The sequence below is a fragment of the Pseudonaja textilis genome, chromosome 2 (genome assembly GCF_049901715.1).
Source record: "Pseudonaja textilis isolate UNSWEBS1 chromosome 2, rPseTex1.2, whole genome shotgun sequence".
In the NCBI taxonomy this organism is placed as follows: domain Eukaryota; kingdom Metazoa; phylum Chordata; class Lepidosauria; order Squamata; family Elapidae; genus Pseudonaja; species Pseudonaja textilis.
The window spans coordinates 226,804,060-226,821,825 of record NC_141991.1 but is presented as its reverse complement, the minus strand read 5'-3'; the positions used below and the strand labels follow the sequence as shown (position 1 = coordinate 226,821,825).

At 38.3% G+C, this 17,766-nt stretch overlaps 1 protein-coding gene across 1 annotated transcript in view; it reads left to right on the top strand.

Moving 5' to 3' along the window:
• The first annotated feature begins 4,258 nt into the window (after positions 1-4,258).
• The window catches only part of HOMER1 (homer scaffold protein 1), a 61,436-nt gene continuing 47,928 nt past the window's right edge, over positions 4,259-17,766 (top strand). Inside the window, exon 1 of the mRNA XM_026717687.2 lies at positions 4,259-5,608. Within this exon, the coding sequence (XP_026573472.1) occupies positions 5,604-5,608 (5 nt within the window). The 5' untranslated portion in view covers positions 4,259-5,603. The remainder of the gene's footprint in view (positions 5,609-17,766) is intronic.

Here is a 17,766-nt window from a genome sequence, read left to right as displayed (position 1 = left end):
CAGTGTGTGAATTTTTGATGAAGAACCATATCAATTTATTTTTAGATGTATGGTTTTTTTGGAATAATAAGACAAATAACACACTAGATGTAGGAATACTACATTATCACCATTAATGTTTAAAGATGAAAAAACAACAAAGCATTTCCTATTTATACAGTAGACCTAAATCCTAGTAGTCAACATATAAAAAGAATAGAAATAAAGAGCACAAGCAACTTAAATGTCTCAGAAATGTTAAATGGCATATTAGAATATCCACTAAAGAAGACATTTCTGGAGAAAGAAAAGGGGAGAAAAGGTAGTAGACAAAGAAAGCCTTTTAATTCATCTGTTAGAATCAGAGAGAACAACTGATTACAAAAGTTATTTTTGGAACACAAAGAGCAGTTGGCTCCATGCAAGTTAATGAGTGGATCTTGATAATAACCCACAGGGCAATAGTTTTATGTCATTTATTTGGAATTTAAATAATTTCAGAATTGCCTCAGTATCATCTGCCATTGTTTCGGAGTAGAATTGCCATTCCCTGAGGGATGGATCATAATTGTTAAAATGGATGCACAGGATTCCAAGTTTAAGACTTGCACATGTTCAACAGGTTAACTTTCCCAGAAGGTCTGGTAAGCAAAATACAATCACAGTACAAAATATAAATAGGTGTGTTGGCCATTCTCAAAAGTAGGTAAGAAAATAGAAATAGATACCAGCTCCAACTGAGAATGTGTAGGAAAGAGGAAAGAGGAAAGAGGAGGAAGGTTAGAATGATCAAGATTTTAAAATAATATGAAATATAAAATTAACTTAACTACATTTACAGTCTAAATTCTAATAAAGTATAAATGGCATAGCTGTCAAAGGAAGGCACTTGCGATTTTGCAAAATAGTTTATTCTGGCTTCTTTATCAGATGCTCAAAGACAAAGAAGATTATGCAAGGAAGGTCATGTATCTGGAAATGGCAAATTCCAGGATTTTTCCTATTGTTGTTCATGCTTTCAAGTCAGTGTTGACACTTGTCAAGTGCCTGTACTAGTCCCTGCAGTATGTTGCCCTTGTACCCTTCCAAAAGCTCCCAGAAAGTCACAATCTCAAGATCACCGAGTAGGGAAGACTAGAACTCAAAATCTCATAATTTCTAGCTGGATGCGTTAACACTACACCAAACTGACTCTCTTCTGGTTAAAGACCGGAAATTCAAACTCATTTCTCAGTAGCCTGATACAATCTGTTCTTCTTCCCTGCAGGTAATTCTTTGTAAGAATGAAAAATATGGCAGAGAAGAAACAATCTTAAATGTGCAGTAATACATATTTTAAATAAGGCTTTTTCCACAATGCAACCTCAAGCTGCTGACTCTTGCATGTAAATCTGCTGGAAAGGAAGCCGACTCTCCCCAAATTTCAAGCCCTTCCTTTGCTTTGTCCCCAGTGATAGCCTGATGTTCTACCAGGACTGCATTTTTACCACAGCTCCTGGTTGGTAAATTCACCTTCTTTAACCCTCCTGGGATAAATCCTGGAATAGATACCAATGCACAGGTATCTATCTATTCCTGGATCAGTAAATCAAGAAAAGAAAAGAAACATTCCTGATTTATCTTCCTGTCACCTGGATAGGAGAAAAGGCCAAAACTGTTGCCAATTTCATCCAACTTATTTAAAAAAACACCCTCAGTTTTTTATTATTTTATAAGTGAAGTTGTACAAAAAAAAATTGCTATGGAGGGCAGAGGATCGCAAACCTCTTGCCACACTACATAGTAGCCAGGCAAAATACAATCGTTTTAGCTACCATAAAATGTAGTGCAGCATCATTTGAGCTGCCTCAAGCTAGAAAACACAACATTTGGTGGATGATGATGTCTTCCAAAGTGGGCTATGATGGATACAGGACAATGCTAAGTACCCCTGCACTTAAGAATTGATCAGTAGGGAATTGAATCAAAGTATTCATGTGGACAAGTTCTTCTATAGATGTCTGGTCATTTCTGAGTTACTTCTGGAGTAACTGTTTTCTCATATTGCATTAAACTGTACATGCTGAAGCCGAAATCAATCATACTACAGTTGGACTTATTGCAATGTGCAAAAGAGGAACGGCAAAAGGTTGAATTAGTCAAACATTTTCTTGGTAGAAAAGTTCTATAACTATTCCTGTTATAGTACTCAGAATGTACAGCTGGCGCAAATCACAACCGCCTACTTGCTGACGGGCCTTAATGGGTTTACAAAAATAACATCTGTTCTGCAGGAATCACATTGGTATCAGACCTATGAGGTTGACTAGAACAGGAAGCTAACTCTGTAGGAAGACTTTATTAATTGAGAAAGACTATAGTAACACAATCTTGCAAATTTTGCTTGTGCTTTTCTTCCCATCTCTCTTATTCCACAATGAATCAGAGAGGAATCAGTCTGAGTCTCTTCTTAATGCTATCTCCTTTTCCAGGACTTAAAGAATACTTCTGACCACAGTCTAGTATTGTTCTATAGTCCACACAGTAGCCTGTTGTATTAATTCTAATCCTTTTTAGATATTTTAGAATATATTTTACCTTTATCATAATTAATTGTAATTGTTTTGTTTGCTGGTCTAGAAACAAATAAAGATTGATTTGATTTGAATGCTTCTATCCTTTTTTAAAACCATAAAATACTGTTCATGATAGGTTCTGAATATTTGCCTCATAGCCATCTCTCTGGCTTTCTACAATTGTCACCAAGAAGTTTTGGTGCTGGTGATCACCTATAATGTTCTTTATAGCTTGGATTCTTGTTATCTTTGGGACTGTCTTCTTCATGTAGAACCTATCTAAGCTATACAATGTAATTGCAAAAGAATACTCCAGGTACCCATCCTGAAAGCAATCAGGCAATGGATTTTCTCGGAAGGACTTCTTGAAGAGTTCAAGAGCACAACAGCAGTTTATCCTAACCAAGATGTTAGTTAAGCTCTATCATCCCACCTTTCTTGAAAGGATGCTTGTATGATGGGCTGGGGCTTCTGCTATTAGTTTTTGAAACAGAGATTTGAATCTGAGAGCTCAAATCACTGGCTTCCATAGACTGGATTCACACATTGCAGTGAGCTGTAATGTGGTTTGTTTAGTTCTGAGTGTTGAACCACTACAGTTTGTATTTCTACTCAGCCTATGAATTGAGGAAATTCGAGTACAGAAGAATTAAAGAACTAAAGCCAAATCCTTTAGAATTGAGAGATAAGTATGGTGCTCCAACACAAAAACAAATTTCAAAATGAGAAAATATATGTATGATTCCTAGAAATTCATACCTGCATGTTTTATTGGAAAAATCATAGCAAATATAAAGGCTTAAATGGATTGATATTTTTACTTTAAATATTTATGACAAATATCAAATCACTGATAATATCATTCCTAAATTACTCATCTTTGTGATTTCACATTTTCTCCTCCACTCTGAATCTCCTTATTCTTCAATTATTCTCACTGAATGACTTAAACTTTCTCTTTTTAAATATACACGAGTTAATTTTCTTTCCAATTTGCAAAGTGGCATAAAACTGTTAAGATTTCAATAGTGGGTTCCACAGTAGGAACACCAGTAAGCACCTAAAATAGATAGAGCTTGAGTTTAGCTTACTTTTACCAATAGCTTCTTTTTTTTGGCACATTTTTATTTTGGAACTTTACATAAAAAACAAAATAAATCTCATCGTTCTCAGCACACCCATTTTTAAAGGAGAGTAACGGAAGTGGCGGACGGACGAATAGCAGGATCTTATCCAAATCCTGGAGGTGTGTTGTAGCAACACGGACCAAACCCCTCTATTTTCGTTCCCGCATTTTTCTTTTCTATTCCTTGTTATAGAAGCGCTTCCGGCGGCATATAGCATTCTGACATCACCTCCCACCCGCACCCTAATGACGTCAGCCCCGGGAGCAGTGTGTGACGACAGTGCGTAGGGGAACGTGGTGACGTACCCTATTTAAAGGTCCCCAAGTAGAGGATGGAGGCAGAATCAGCAAGTGCTGCTACCGCGTGCGGGTCCGTGGCTGCGGAGTAGCAGAGAGAAAGAGACTGCGCCGCGCACCCTCGCCGGGAGTGCTGGGCCTGAGTGGGGCAATAAGCGGAGGTCGTCCGCTCTATTCTCCCTCCTTTCCCTCTCCCGTTTCTCCCCATTTTTGGTGGCTGCGGGGGCCGGTGGGAAGGTCGGAGTGAAGCCAAGCGAGAGCGGGCGCTTTCCGCTCCGCCTTCAGCTCCACCTGCCCTCTCAGGCCCCGAGCGTGGTGGGGGAGTTAGGGCGCGCTCTCTTCAGTGCCCTGCGCAGGGAACCCGCCAAGGGAGCGAGTGCCGAGCGCGGTGGCGTGTGCGCGGGCACGGGAAGGAGGTGTGAGGAGGAGCAGGAGAAAACCTGAGCCGCCTGGCGCGCCTCGGCTCCGCGTCGGAGGTGCTGGAGAGGCTACCGCTCCCCCTCCCCTCCTCCTCCTCCTCCTCCTGCCGCTGCAGCCCGCGCTTTGGCCCCGCTGCTGCAGCGAGGGGCTAGAGGGGCGCTGCTGCTGCTGCTGTCGGCGCCAACGCCGCCGCTGCCACTCCTCCTGCTCGGCTGCTGCTGAGCATGATTGATCTGCCGGACACGAGACGGAGGAAGAGGCTGCCCCGCTGCAGAAGCGGGCGGGATTGAAGGGGACCTGCCCTGCTTTGCCTTGCCTTGCCTTGCCTTGCCGTGGGAAGGACCGCGGCTCTTTGGCCGCCTCCCGCGTTGCATCCACTGCCTTCCCGTTTCATCTTCTGCCAGCATCCGCCCGCCCTTAAAGGGGATGCGTGGCCCGTGCCCTGCCTCCGTGGCCGGTCTACCGGAGCCCGATGTCAGCACCGGCAAGGGGGCTTCTGCCGGATGCTGCTACTGCTTGGGAAAATGAAGCGACACCCCCCATGCTCTCGCTGCTGCCGCCGCCGCTGCTATCGACGGGGGTGTTAGAAGGAAGGGCGGCGCGGAGCGCTGCGCACACCGCAAGCCCCACGAGCCTGCTCTCCACCTGAGGCGGACCGCGATCCGGGCGCTCGTGGTTTTCGGGCATTTCAATAAACTGCTTAGGCATCCGCGCTGCTGTGGATTTTTTTTTTTTTAATCCTCCTGCTAGAGGCGGTCGAGTGCCTCCCCTTCTCCCCGCAGAAGGAGGATTGGCTTGGTGCTGCCGCTGCCTCTGCTACTACCTCCTCCTTATCCGCCTCCTCCTGCCAGGGAGCTGGAGCTCTCCCTGGACCCCTTCGTGCAGGGGGCTCGCTGAAGAAGACGGGCTCTGGGAGGCTCTGGGGAGGGTCTCTTCATGTTGATGCCCTAAGCCGATTCTCCTCCCCCTCGAAAGGGTTGCGATTTCCCTCCCCCACCAAAAAAAAACCCCTTCTACATTCCCAAATGCCTGTAGACTTCTGTGTTTAAAATTCGGCCGAAGGAGGCACGTAAGATCACCTGGAAAGGCAGAAAATTGGCTGGAGAGACCTGTCAGGATTAACACTGTAACTGGCCGGGGTGCGCTCGCAGCGTAGGAAACGAGGAAAAATCCTTTTAAGAATTGATCAGCTAAGCAACGCTCACGGCTCGTCTTCATTGGTCATCATGGGGTAAGGATTTCATACTAAATTGTGGAGTTGTAACAGGAAAATCGAGTATTCGGTTTCTAGGGGATTTTTATCTTTAAGGAGCAGAGCAAAGCATCGTCTGGGAGAGTGCTAGAATTAAAAGCTCAATTTGTGAACGCAGCTAGATAGCATGCTTGGTCAGCAGCCCTGAGACTCGTCCATTCAACAATCTATTCAGATCTGAATGTAGGGAACTCAACGTTTTACTGGGTCTTTTAGCCAGGAAACCAGAAAACATGTTCCTCAGATTTTTGTCATCAAGGTTGATTGGAGAGAATACTTGTTATAAGTATACCAGTCCAAAGAGGTGTCCCTAACATACATTCTCTGCTAAGAAAAAGCACTTTTGGGATAACTATGACCTGGATGATTGAGAATCTCCATAGATTCCTAGAGGAGTACTTCTCAGAGCTGTTGAAGTGTAGAGAACCCAGCAAGTTGAACTTCCTTGCTTATAAGTTCTTTGACATCTATAACTTACACTTTGTTTCTTGGATTTAGGCTGAGTGCTAGGGAGAATAGGTAGTATTTTTTTTAATAAAGTTTTGTTTGGGTTTTCACACACAAAATACAAGTAAAACATCTTTTTTGAAAATAGCATGGTCCTGGGTTGAACTTCTTTATACAGACACAAAACTCAATTTCATACTCCTTTTTGTATTCTATTCCATATCTTATACTATTTTACATTTTCTATATAGTTTTTCCCCTCTTTTAATTTTCTCAATTTTATTTTGATTATCTCATCTCAATTCAAATCATTATACTTTTGTCTGTTCTGTTTCAATTTCATATTATCTTTTCTCATTAAACAAATTTTCTCCTGTAGTTACTAATTGGAATATGACACCTTTATATCTTTTAATTACATCCATTCAACTCTTATTTAAACTTCAATATATACCTTAAGTTTATGACCTTCAATATAATACATAATACATAACTTCCAATTGAATTCTGCTTGGCACATTCTTATAATACACACTATATTCTTTAAAAAAAAAGAAAGATTGTAAATATATGTAATTATAAACTCTCATTCCATTCCAGTTCAGTTCTATCATTAATAATCATTAAAATCTTAACATCTTTAACACTTCTTTTCAATTAAATATCATACTTCCTTAAAAACACATATAATCTCCACAATTAATTTTTCCCTTATTTCTCTTCACATATGTTTTATAAATCATTAAATATACCTTTTGTTACATTTATTTATTGACAAGCATTCCACTGAATTACGATAGCTATTTTATCAGACATTTTAATCATACATTGTTTCATATTTTCTAAAATTATTTCTGCTTTTAATATAACCATACTATCTTATGTACTTTTGCAGAATCCCTTTTTCCATTAAGTTTTCACCCATTATCTCTAAATAGACCCTGTTTCTCTATAGTTTGCTTCTGTCCTTTATAACTTCTTTTCCTTTCTTTCTTCCCTCTCATTTTCTCCCTCCCCTTTTTACCCCCTTGTCTCACTAGTTCTAATTCTCTCCTGCATTTCCCTCTTCTGTTGCTTTCTGATTTTATACTTATTTTCACTCTATTTTTTTTGAGTTGTTTTTCCTAATCTTAAACTTTCCATTCTCTTTCTCCCCTTTCCTTCCCCCCCCATCTAAGATTACTTGTTCATTAAAGATGGCTTCTTCTTTGTCACAATCTTCTTGTTCTGCAGGCATTTCTTATTGTTTCTCATAATTCCAAATCTCCATTTCTAAAAACTGAAATACGAAGCCAAAAGAACTTATCCCTTCTTGTGCATCTTCTTTGTACTTTTTAAGTTCCATTTTCAGTTCTTCTAAAAGTGGAGCCATTTTAAAAAGTTTTAAACAACCACCCGATTGATTTTAGTCATTCAAAACAATAACCAAGAATCCAGAAATCATCAATTAATCCAGGTAGTCCTGAGTTATATCTTCTTATTTCTTTTTTAGGGGTTTTTGTTGCGATATTTCAGTTAGAATGTATCTTTTGGAAGTCTTGTTGAGATTTTGCTGTAAGTTCTTTTTTAATTCCGGGCAGTCTCCTCCCTTCCAGATCCTGCCCTTTTATTCTTCCTCTCTCCTTTCCTGTTTGCAAAAGCTTTAATTATCCAGAAATCTTTATTAACCCTTTGACTTTTTATTTTCAGCATTAAATGCCTATTGATGTCAAAGTGGTTTTTTTTCCAATTTCTTGCTTAAGTCTCTTAGCTGTCAGTATAGGAAAAGGAGAAAACCAAATCTTTTCCCTTTTCTCTCTCCTTTGCAGCTTAAAAATCTTCTTAGGGAACAATGTTATTGTTTTTTAACAGTTTCAATTCCAGGATACCTTATTTGTTGCTTTTGCTGTTTGACCCGGTCAACCAAAACTTTCTCTTCTTATCTTCCTCCTGCATATTCTTTGCCAGTTGAGTTCTTCTTTGTGATGGCCATTTCTGACCACCGCTGCAACCGCCTTCAGGAAAAGGAGTAATGGCCAGCTGGGGAGGAGAGATGCAGCTCTCCTCAACCCTGCTGGCAGTCTTCCCCCTTTTCACCACCTCTATAGGGTGGCTTAGCCCCGAAACCAGCCAGCTCAGGATGCTCCAGCGGCGAGTACGGATCGAAGCCTCGCAGAGACGAGGTTTCGGTCTGTTGCTGAAGAAGCTCAAACCGGAAGTCCAGAATAGGTAGTATTTTGAAGACATGAAGGGTCCAGAATTAATGATTTGTCCTCCTTAGAACTTCCATGCTACATCTCCTAAAGCTAATTGCAACTAATGACAACTATCATATGTATTATTTGTTGGCTACGGAACAATTTACACATTGTTTATAATGTTTCAGCAATTGTATTGGTTTGCAGGTTGCCCAGGATGAGGTAGGCCTCATTAGAGAACTGGACACAAAGGAGATAAATGTGTTTCAACTGCTTCATTCTGGGATTCAAATTCTAATGTGTTATTAGATACCATCTTCTACCAACCAGAAAAGGAATCTTAAGTACTGTAGAAAAAAATACAAGAGGATAATCCTAATTTTTCAATCATGGATAGAGGCAAGTCAGAAAAGTCTGAATTCTAGTTCCACTTTAGGCATAAAGGCAGCTGGTGACTTGAGACAGTCCATCTCTCTCAACTCAACCCATGTCATAGGATTGTTGTGGGAAAAATAAGAGGAGGAAGGAATATTAAGTATAGTTCCCGCCTTGAGTTACTTATAAAGTAATAAAGGTGGAATAATCTAATAAACAACTAAGGAGCTAGGACATAGAAATAAATTTCAGCATTATCATGGGCAGCAGGGCAGGCATTTAAAACATCTAGTTCTACATATCTTGGAATTTTCAGCGATAGTTCCATTTTTGGTGTAATAACTCCTGTTGTCACTTTCATTCTACCTGTTTCAATTCCAAGCGTATGAGCTTATGGTTATTGTGAAAATGAACATTATTACTAATGATTGCAAGATGTTTGTTTCATGGCTCAGTTAAATTATATTTTATGCAAATGTAGAACTCTAATTTTTTCATCAAATACTGAAGTTGAATGAAAATTGTTTTGGGACAATTGCTGCTTTTTATCAAGAGATTTATCTCTTCATAATTTTAAATGTGCATTTTTTTCTATTTTGAGCTTGAAATTTCAAAAAATTCTGTGCTTCAGACACGAAACTGCCATAACCATATTTCAAGGCCATGTTAGGTCACTTACAGCTTAACAACCTTGAGTTCAAACATACCAGTGTGGTCAGAACAATGCTATTTCACAATATTTGAGACTCAAATGATTCAAAATTATACATTTTGCATACTCCAAATATAATACGGTTTGCGCTGTCCAATATTTCCTATACAGTGAAAGATCTACAGGTGATCATGTCAATGCTGGAAGTCTGATTTCAAACATAACCTTTTGCTAGCATTCCATAGAAACCTATAACAATAAAAACATTGTTGGGCTGTGCTTAAATCTTGGTGATATCTCTTCCCCAGTCATTTCTCAGCTGGAAATCAAAGCTGAAAGAGAAGTATTGAGGAGAGACAGAAAAATGAGGGTTTGGCAGGTTCCTTGAACCATCCTTTTTCTCTTAAACCCTTCCCTCCTTTACTGTACACCTATACTCTACTTACATATGAGGAAGTAGCATCCTCACACTTCTCATACTTGGCACATTTTCACAAGTTGAGGCCCAGGCTTTTAAAACATTAGATGTATCCCCAAGGACATCTTCAAAAATTGTCATGAAATTAACTGAAGTTTAAAATTGATAAGTATATGGGAGGGTATTTAGTGAACTTTAAATCAGACTTCATGCAGCATTTGCTCTGATGTTAACCCCTTCTTTGTTTCAGCCCCACTGATCTTTTAAAAATCTCAACTTTAACTATTTTAAGATGTGTGGACTTCCACTCCCAGAATACCCAGTGAACATTCTGGGTGTTTACATCCATACATCTTAAAAATGATTAAGAATAAGAAACACTGTTTTATAGAATGGTCCCTGATATGTCACTCAAAGATAATTGTGACCTTCTCTTCAGAAAAGTTGTCCATGTTGTTAGAAATATGCATTTAGAATTATAGGGCTGGAGGGGATTTTGGAGGTCTTCTAGGGAACAATCCTTATATCATCTTGGTAAAATGTCCAATCTTTTCTTGAAAAGCTCCAGCAATTGAGTACCGAAACCTCCAGGAGGCAAGCTATTCCATTGGGTAATTGTTCTCACTGTCAGGAAATTTCTCCTTAGTTCCAGATAGGATCTCTCTTTAAAGAGATTCTCCAGATCTCTTAAAATCTTTGTTGCTCTTCTCTACACTCTTTTCAGAACCTCAGCATCATTTTTGTATCATGAGAATAAGAACTGAGTGCAGTATTCCATATGTGGCCTCACTAGTGCAGTATAGAAGGTTACTGTCACTTCCTGTGTTTTGTTGTGATCCCTCTGTTGATGTAACCTAGGAATGCATAAGGGTTTTTTGGAACTGCAGCACATTCATACTTAAGTGATGGTCCACTAAGACATCTTAATCCTACATGCAGTTATTAATGTTGAGCCAGGTACTGCTTATTCCATACTTGTGCATTTAGTTTTTCCTGCCTAAGTGTAGGACCTTATTTTTTTCACCACTGAACTACATCTCATTTCTTAGGCTGTCAAGATCCTTCTGATCCTTGAGTCTTTTTTCCAAAGTGTTAGCAATTCCCCCCAGCTTGGTGTTGTCTACAAACTTGATGAGCTCCCTTTCTGTCCGTTCATCTAGATCATTTAGGAAGATGTTGAAGAGTGCTGGGCCCAAAACAGAACCTTGATGTTCCCCACTGCATGCTTCTCTGCATGTATATGTAGTTCTGTGGAGGGCTACATGTTGAGTGTGGTTGGTCAGCCAATTGTGAAGCCATTTGGTGGTGGTACTATCTATCCCACATTGTTCCAATAGAATGTGATCTATTTCGTCAAATGCCTTACTGAAGTTCACATATACTATATCCAGAGCATTTCCTTGAACCACTAATTTAGTCACTTTATCAAAGAAGACAATAAGATTCTTTTGGGTACATTCTGTTTTTATGAAACTCATGCTGGTTTCTATTAATTGCCTTGTTCATTTCTTAAGTGCTCACAAATCCTCTGCTTGATGACCTTTTCTAGGATTTGCCCAGATATTAATATCAAGCTGATTGGCCTGTAGTTTCCTGGTTCAACTTTTTCCCCTTTTTTGAAAATTGGAACTATATCAACTCTTTTCCAGTCATCTTCCCCTGTGCTCCAGGAGTTCTGAAACATTTTGTTCTGAGGTTTTGAGATCACATCTGCCAGCTCTTTTAGTATCCTGGGATGTAAACCATCTGGTCCTGGCAATTTGAACTCATCTAAAATGGAAAGGAGTTTTCTTACTATCTTTTTGCCTATTTTGACCTGCTTTCCTGTTCTGTTTCCCACAGTGCTGTTTTTGATAGGTTGGACCATTTTTTTCTTTTTGTGTGAAAATAGATGCAAAGAAGAAATTAAGCAGTTCTGTTTTTTCCTGCTTCCCATGGCTGTCTTGCCATCTTCTTCCATTAGGGAACTATAAATACTATAAATCTTGACTTTGTTCTTATTCCTTATATATTGAAATACACTTTTTTTTTTAAGTTTTGGCATTTGTTACACGTCTTCGTTCATCCTGAGCCTTAGCTTTTCTGATTCCATTCTTGGCAGCTTTGAGCTGTTTGCTGATATTCTGTTCTAGTTATGAACTCCTCTTTCCATCTTTTATACTTGTCCTTTTTGTCCCTCAGTTGTCATAAAGCTCTTTATGCAACCATACTGGCTTTGTCTAAGGGTCTCTCTCTTCTTTCTTTCATTGTGGTGTTGTGTTCAATTAGGCTTTAATAATTTTGTTTTTCAGAGTTTCTCAAGCATCTTGAATGATTTGGTGAACTTTCCTAATATGATTCAGGAAATGTTGAAAAAAATCCTTCTGAATGTCATTTTTTAAAATACTCCCGTTCACACTACATTAAGAACAGATTCAGTGCCATTTTAAAACATAATATTGTATTGCAAATTTTAATGAGCCATCTTCTGTTCAAACAGATGACCGGACTCAGATTTTTATCTAACCCTTCATAAAATGCTCACATTTTAAATTATTTGATTAGCATACTACAAAATAATTTGTTGGCAAGCAATTTTACTGCTTTTACTGAAAAAGAAAATGGACAAGTTTGATCATCATGCTTTCCAAAGAACCGTTTACAGAGTCTCAGTTAAGTGTACAAATACACTTTCTATAATGTATTTTCTGCAATAAATTATGGTGTAAGTTTTGGTTGATTTTCTTTGTGTGCATGTGGGTCATCTGGCTGGATTCCCATCTGTCATTGGGTTGCTCTAATTTTGACTCAGGTACACATGATAGCCAGCTGCTTCTGACATCACTTGTAGCTAAAGTTTCATGTTGTACAGGATAGCTAGATCAAACATATTATCAAACAGGCCAAAATATACATGATGAACATTTTGTATAGTTAAAATAAAAGATAATAGTATGGTCAAATAGAAATAAGGTAGTTTATAATTAGTTAGCTTTTAAAAATAATGATAAAATGAGATTGTGATTATTTGATGAACGTATACAAATGAAGTAAGATCTTCATGTGCTCCCTATTTATCTTCCTGCAGTAGCCATTCTCCAATTACAACAGTTGGAAATGGCACAGTATTAAACAAAAATATTTTACCATGAGCATCTGGAATCTTGCCTAGATGGTTCTATTTGCTATTAAAATTCTTTGGTGCATCTGTAGCAGTTCTGTTTTTAAAGAAAGGGAAGTGTCCCTATCATAACTAGCTTAGTCTCTTGCAATAAAAGAGAATGGGGTTCTTACATTTCTTTGGGCTAAAATTATTTTCTTTCTTCCATCACTGACAAGTTAATTGGTAAGTTAAATGAAAGTAAAATTATAGTTTATATATGGTTTCCCAATCTTTATGTAATTTATGCAGAAATAAACCACTTAAAAATGTTTCTCCTGACATATGCATATCACAAATTAACAACAAAGAATATAGCTACTTTTCTTGTAGATATTTTCAGTGATCTGTACATCTATTTACTTTCAATACTATTTCAAAGTAAATAAATGTACAAAACCTGAAAAATAAAAAATCATGCATAGTGAAGGTAGAATATTTTCTTAAAGCAAATATGACCAAAAAAACCCCTTTTTTGCAACACGTTTCAGATTCTAAATAGGGGAGTACAGTTTGTTCCTGTTTGTGCCTTTAAAATTCCATTAACATTGTTCCCCCAATTGAACTGCAAAATTTTGTCAATTTTGTATGTGCAATTTAGTTTGTAACTTCAATTTTTTTCAGAGTTTAAGGGGAGAGATTAAAAATGGAGGAATATGTTGTCATCCAGCAATCTTTTCCCATTCGTTCTTGAAAATCTCACATAATGGGGTAAAATTAGCTAGTACCATATTGCTAGAAAGTCTCCTGCAGCCTAAGAGAGTTTCCAACCCATCAGAAGTCTTCTGCTGTAAATCCTTATCTTTTTGTTCATTTGTCAGAAGCTTCCTCTTTTTATTATTCTGATTGTCATGTCTTTATGCTATCAGTTATCCAGCTGGCAGGCCATGGATGCAGAACCCTTTGCCAATAGTATTTTCTTTTACATGGCTCTCACTTTCAGATTTATTTATTTTCCCATCTCCCATACATGACTCTGGACAACTTCCCACTCTCTGTGTTAAGTTGTGAATCTAACAAACAACCTCACTAGGGCAGAGAGGAGACAACCAGAGCCATGAGAGGATTGAAAAGATTAGCAATTGCAGTGGCAGGAACTTGAGTCTGGCTTGAAGTTGTAGAGCAGTGGTGGTGAACCTATGACATATGTGTCAAAGCTGACATGCCACAACATATTGGGTAACACACCAGTGTTTACAAAGGCTACGTAAGCTGAGTGGGAATGAGGTATGCTCTCATAGAACTCCTGGAGTTTGCGAAAATTGTGCAAAAACAAGGTGTGTCTTTGCATGGCTTGCAAAAGCCATGGAAGAGCATTCTCCAAAGCCTCTTCAACAATGATCTCGGATGACTGGAATAGTCTTGGGTAAGCCTGTTAATAGCAGGGGCCTGTTACCAGAAAAAATGGCACCTTAAGGTAAGCGATGCATGGCAGATCCTGAGAAGCATTGTGCCTCTGGGGCAATTGCGCCATTCCCCAAAGCTTGTGCATCTTGGGAATGATCCAAGGTGACGTTTTTGAGTAGTAGTGGTGGCCCTAGGGCTGAAATTAAAGTCTGGGACTCTACTTCAGGCCCAGCTCACTGCTGCCCCCTAACACCACAGTTCAGAATGGCCTAAAAGCGGGACTTAGAGGATTGTTTCTTTTTTTATTTGAGATATGAGTGTCAGAGAAAGAGAGAGGGAGGGAGGGAGAGAGAGAGATGGCAGCAGCATCAGGTTAGGCATTTTCAAAATTTTTGACACACCAAGAACTAAAAATGTTTATCATCACTGATCTAGAATAAGTTTTGGCTTCATGGAACAAGTGACTTGAAGGATGCAGCACAAATGTCCATGGATGGAATTCTGGACACCAGCAAAGAGCTATAAGAGTGCTAGAGTTTCTTGAGAAGATTATTTTTCAGATTCCTGCTCAGCTCTAAAGCTCATTTGGCAATATTGGGACAGTGTTGGTCTGCAGTTAACAAAACTGATAAATTGCTGTGAAGATTAAGTGGGATAATTCCAGTATACATTATTCTGAAATCATTGAACAGAGGGAATAATACTCACTTGTTAAACAACAGTATTAGCAGAATAGATGTTTATGAGAGCAGAAAAGTATAATCCAATGTAAGTGAAAGATACTTTATTTTATAACAAAGTTAAAACAGTGATTTTAAATCAGATTTCATTTGCTTCATATAGCAAGCATTTTGGTTTGGAAATAATTGATCAATATAACACTAAAATATAATGATAATTAGTGCCTTATTTTATTTTATTGTGCCTTTGAATCAGGATTGATTCTTGTTGACTGCCTGGACATGTCCCTGCAATTTTGATTTCAGATTTCATGTGTGATTTGCCTTTTCTCTTTTTCCTAAGGCTGAGAGAAAATAACTAGTCAAAGTTACACAGCTTTGCACCTAGGGCTGCACTAGAACTCACAAGTTTCTAGCCTGATGCCTTAACCACTGCACTACACTGGCTCCTAGAGTCCGTATACTATTTTTTAAATAAGTATAGTAAACTGCTTGGATTAATACCAAACTCTGATGATGAATTGCTTGTTATCCATTGTTGTGTCCAGTTACATGAGAACATGTTTCTCAATCTCAGCATGCTGATTTGGAAATGTTGAGAGTTGAAGTCCATACATTTTAAAGTTACCAAGTTTGAAAAATAATGATCCATGTTATCGTTTATGCCTTCCATTCCTGATATGATAGAATTCATTCCTTAGCTTAAAAGTCCAGATATTTAGCTTTTTCTGAAAGGAAATGTTCTTCAATTCCTTGATTACTTTTTATTTTTTTCTTCACCCATATATCTTGATATGCTTTTTTGATATAAAAGGACCAGAACTGTACACAACATTATGCATGTGGCCTGTAGTAAGGTTTATTTATTTGTCCATTTATCTTACTATTCTTAAAGACTGCTAACTTCAATAAGTCTTCTGGCAGTTCACATTTTTGTGGAAACAATAAACCAGTGTATAAATCCAAAGTGAATGAAACCCATTAATATAAATCTTGCTCTGTTCTTTTTTTAATAACTGCTAGCATTTGGCTCTTTTTATAGTGGCACATTGGTATTTTCAGGGAGTGTTTCACCACAGTTTTCATTGCATTCTTGGTTGTTCCTCTACAATTTTATCCCAGTATTGGTCACTTTATATTTACTCTTGTTTGAATTGTGGTTATACCCAGTAATTAGAAGTATCATCCATTAATATGACTAAGTTACTGCTGACACCTGACTGGGTATTTCATTTATGACAAATGAAATAGGTCCAATTAAAAAAAATGTCTTGCTTCCCTAAACTGGGGAGAAATGCTAGTTTATTTCCATCAGATGCTGCTTGATTGTTAACTAGTGATAGATTGCTAATTTTATGAAGGAACACTTCTTGATGTGTTTTCTCATGGGCTTTTAAAAATCCCCCACTGCATGACTGTTGGAAAACTGCTTTAGAATGGGTGGTTCAGCATTTGGAAGGACCATTTGGAAAGACTTGATTTATTTATCCTGCTAAAGAACTTCAAAAGTTGGTAAGAAAGAAGACCTTTCGATACGGCAGAAGCCATATACCTAAAAATCACTATCCTTCCACCCTTCTGTTATTAAACTGGCAATATATAGAAAAGTATGTAGAACAAAAGTACACTATGGCAAGGTTTGTCTCAGACTCTCTTTTTTGTTTGCCATTTAACTGCTGTTTTGGTGTGCAAGGAGATAATGGACTGGAAAATATTCCACTTGGCAAGGTGGAAGGAAGAAAGGGATTATAAAAGGAAATTTGGATTGATTGGATCAAACAGATTATTGGAACACTTTCCGAAGAATTATCAGTAATTTTTGATGGAACAAACCAAGGCAGTTAGCATTTCCCTTGCAGTTGTTAGGTGTCAACTCTGTGATATCAAATAACCTGTCTTAGTTAAAAGTTATTTCATTGGAAATTAAACTGGAAGAAAGAAGCAAAATATAATTTTAGGTAAAACTTATGTTATGTTGGTGCCTTGTTTTAAACACATTTTAAAAGAAGTGCAGATTTCACTGTATTTTATTGCCCATGTTTTCTCATCATGAGTAGAGTTTTTCTAAATCCTAGTTTCCCAATGTCTCCAAATGGTTAGTGTAGGAGCGATTTTTTTGAGTTAACTATAAAAATTCACATACGGTAGAGCAGGGGTGTCAAACTCAAGTCGTCACAGCGGCGTCATGTGCCGTTTTGGGACTTTTTTACCCTGCTCAACCAGGTGTGGGTGTGGCCAGTGCATGACGCACCTGGCCTGTGAGCCAGGAGTTTGACAGCCCTGCTGTAGAGCAGTGTTTCTTAGCCTCAGCAACTTGTAAGATGTATGGAGTTCAGCTCCCAGGGTTCCTGAGCTAGGATGCTGGAAGTTGAAGTCCATGCATCTTGAGGGTGCTGCTGTTGAGAAATAATAATATAGAGTAAGACTGTCACGCTGGTGTAATTCAGGGAGGCAAAGTATGTAATGTTATTACCATTGCTACCATGAACTAATTTAGTTTGGATGTTTAGTAAATTTGACACTCTTCATTATATACTATTATAGGTGCCAAGAAAGGCCATGTGCTGATAAAATATATCAGATAGATGTATCTGCAGACAGAGAAAATAGGATAATAAAAGAAAGCTCTATTGAAGCAAGGAGAGCATTTTCAATCATATCAAGACCCTATTGTACATCTTATCTGAAATAAATATTTGCATGCATCCTGGCCACAAAGTGGAATGGCTTCTCATTTACACAAATTTGTTGTGCAACAAAGCCAAGATATCTAGTTGGCAATGGCATTTGCTGAACATTATCATAGTATTAGTTGCCAGATTCCATGACACTTCACTCCCGATTTAAAATATATTAGTTCTATTAAGGACTTCCTTCTTCCCATAATAAATATAGTTCAATT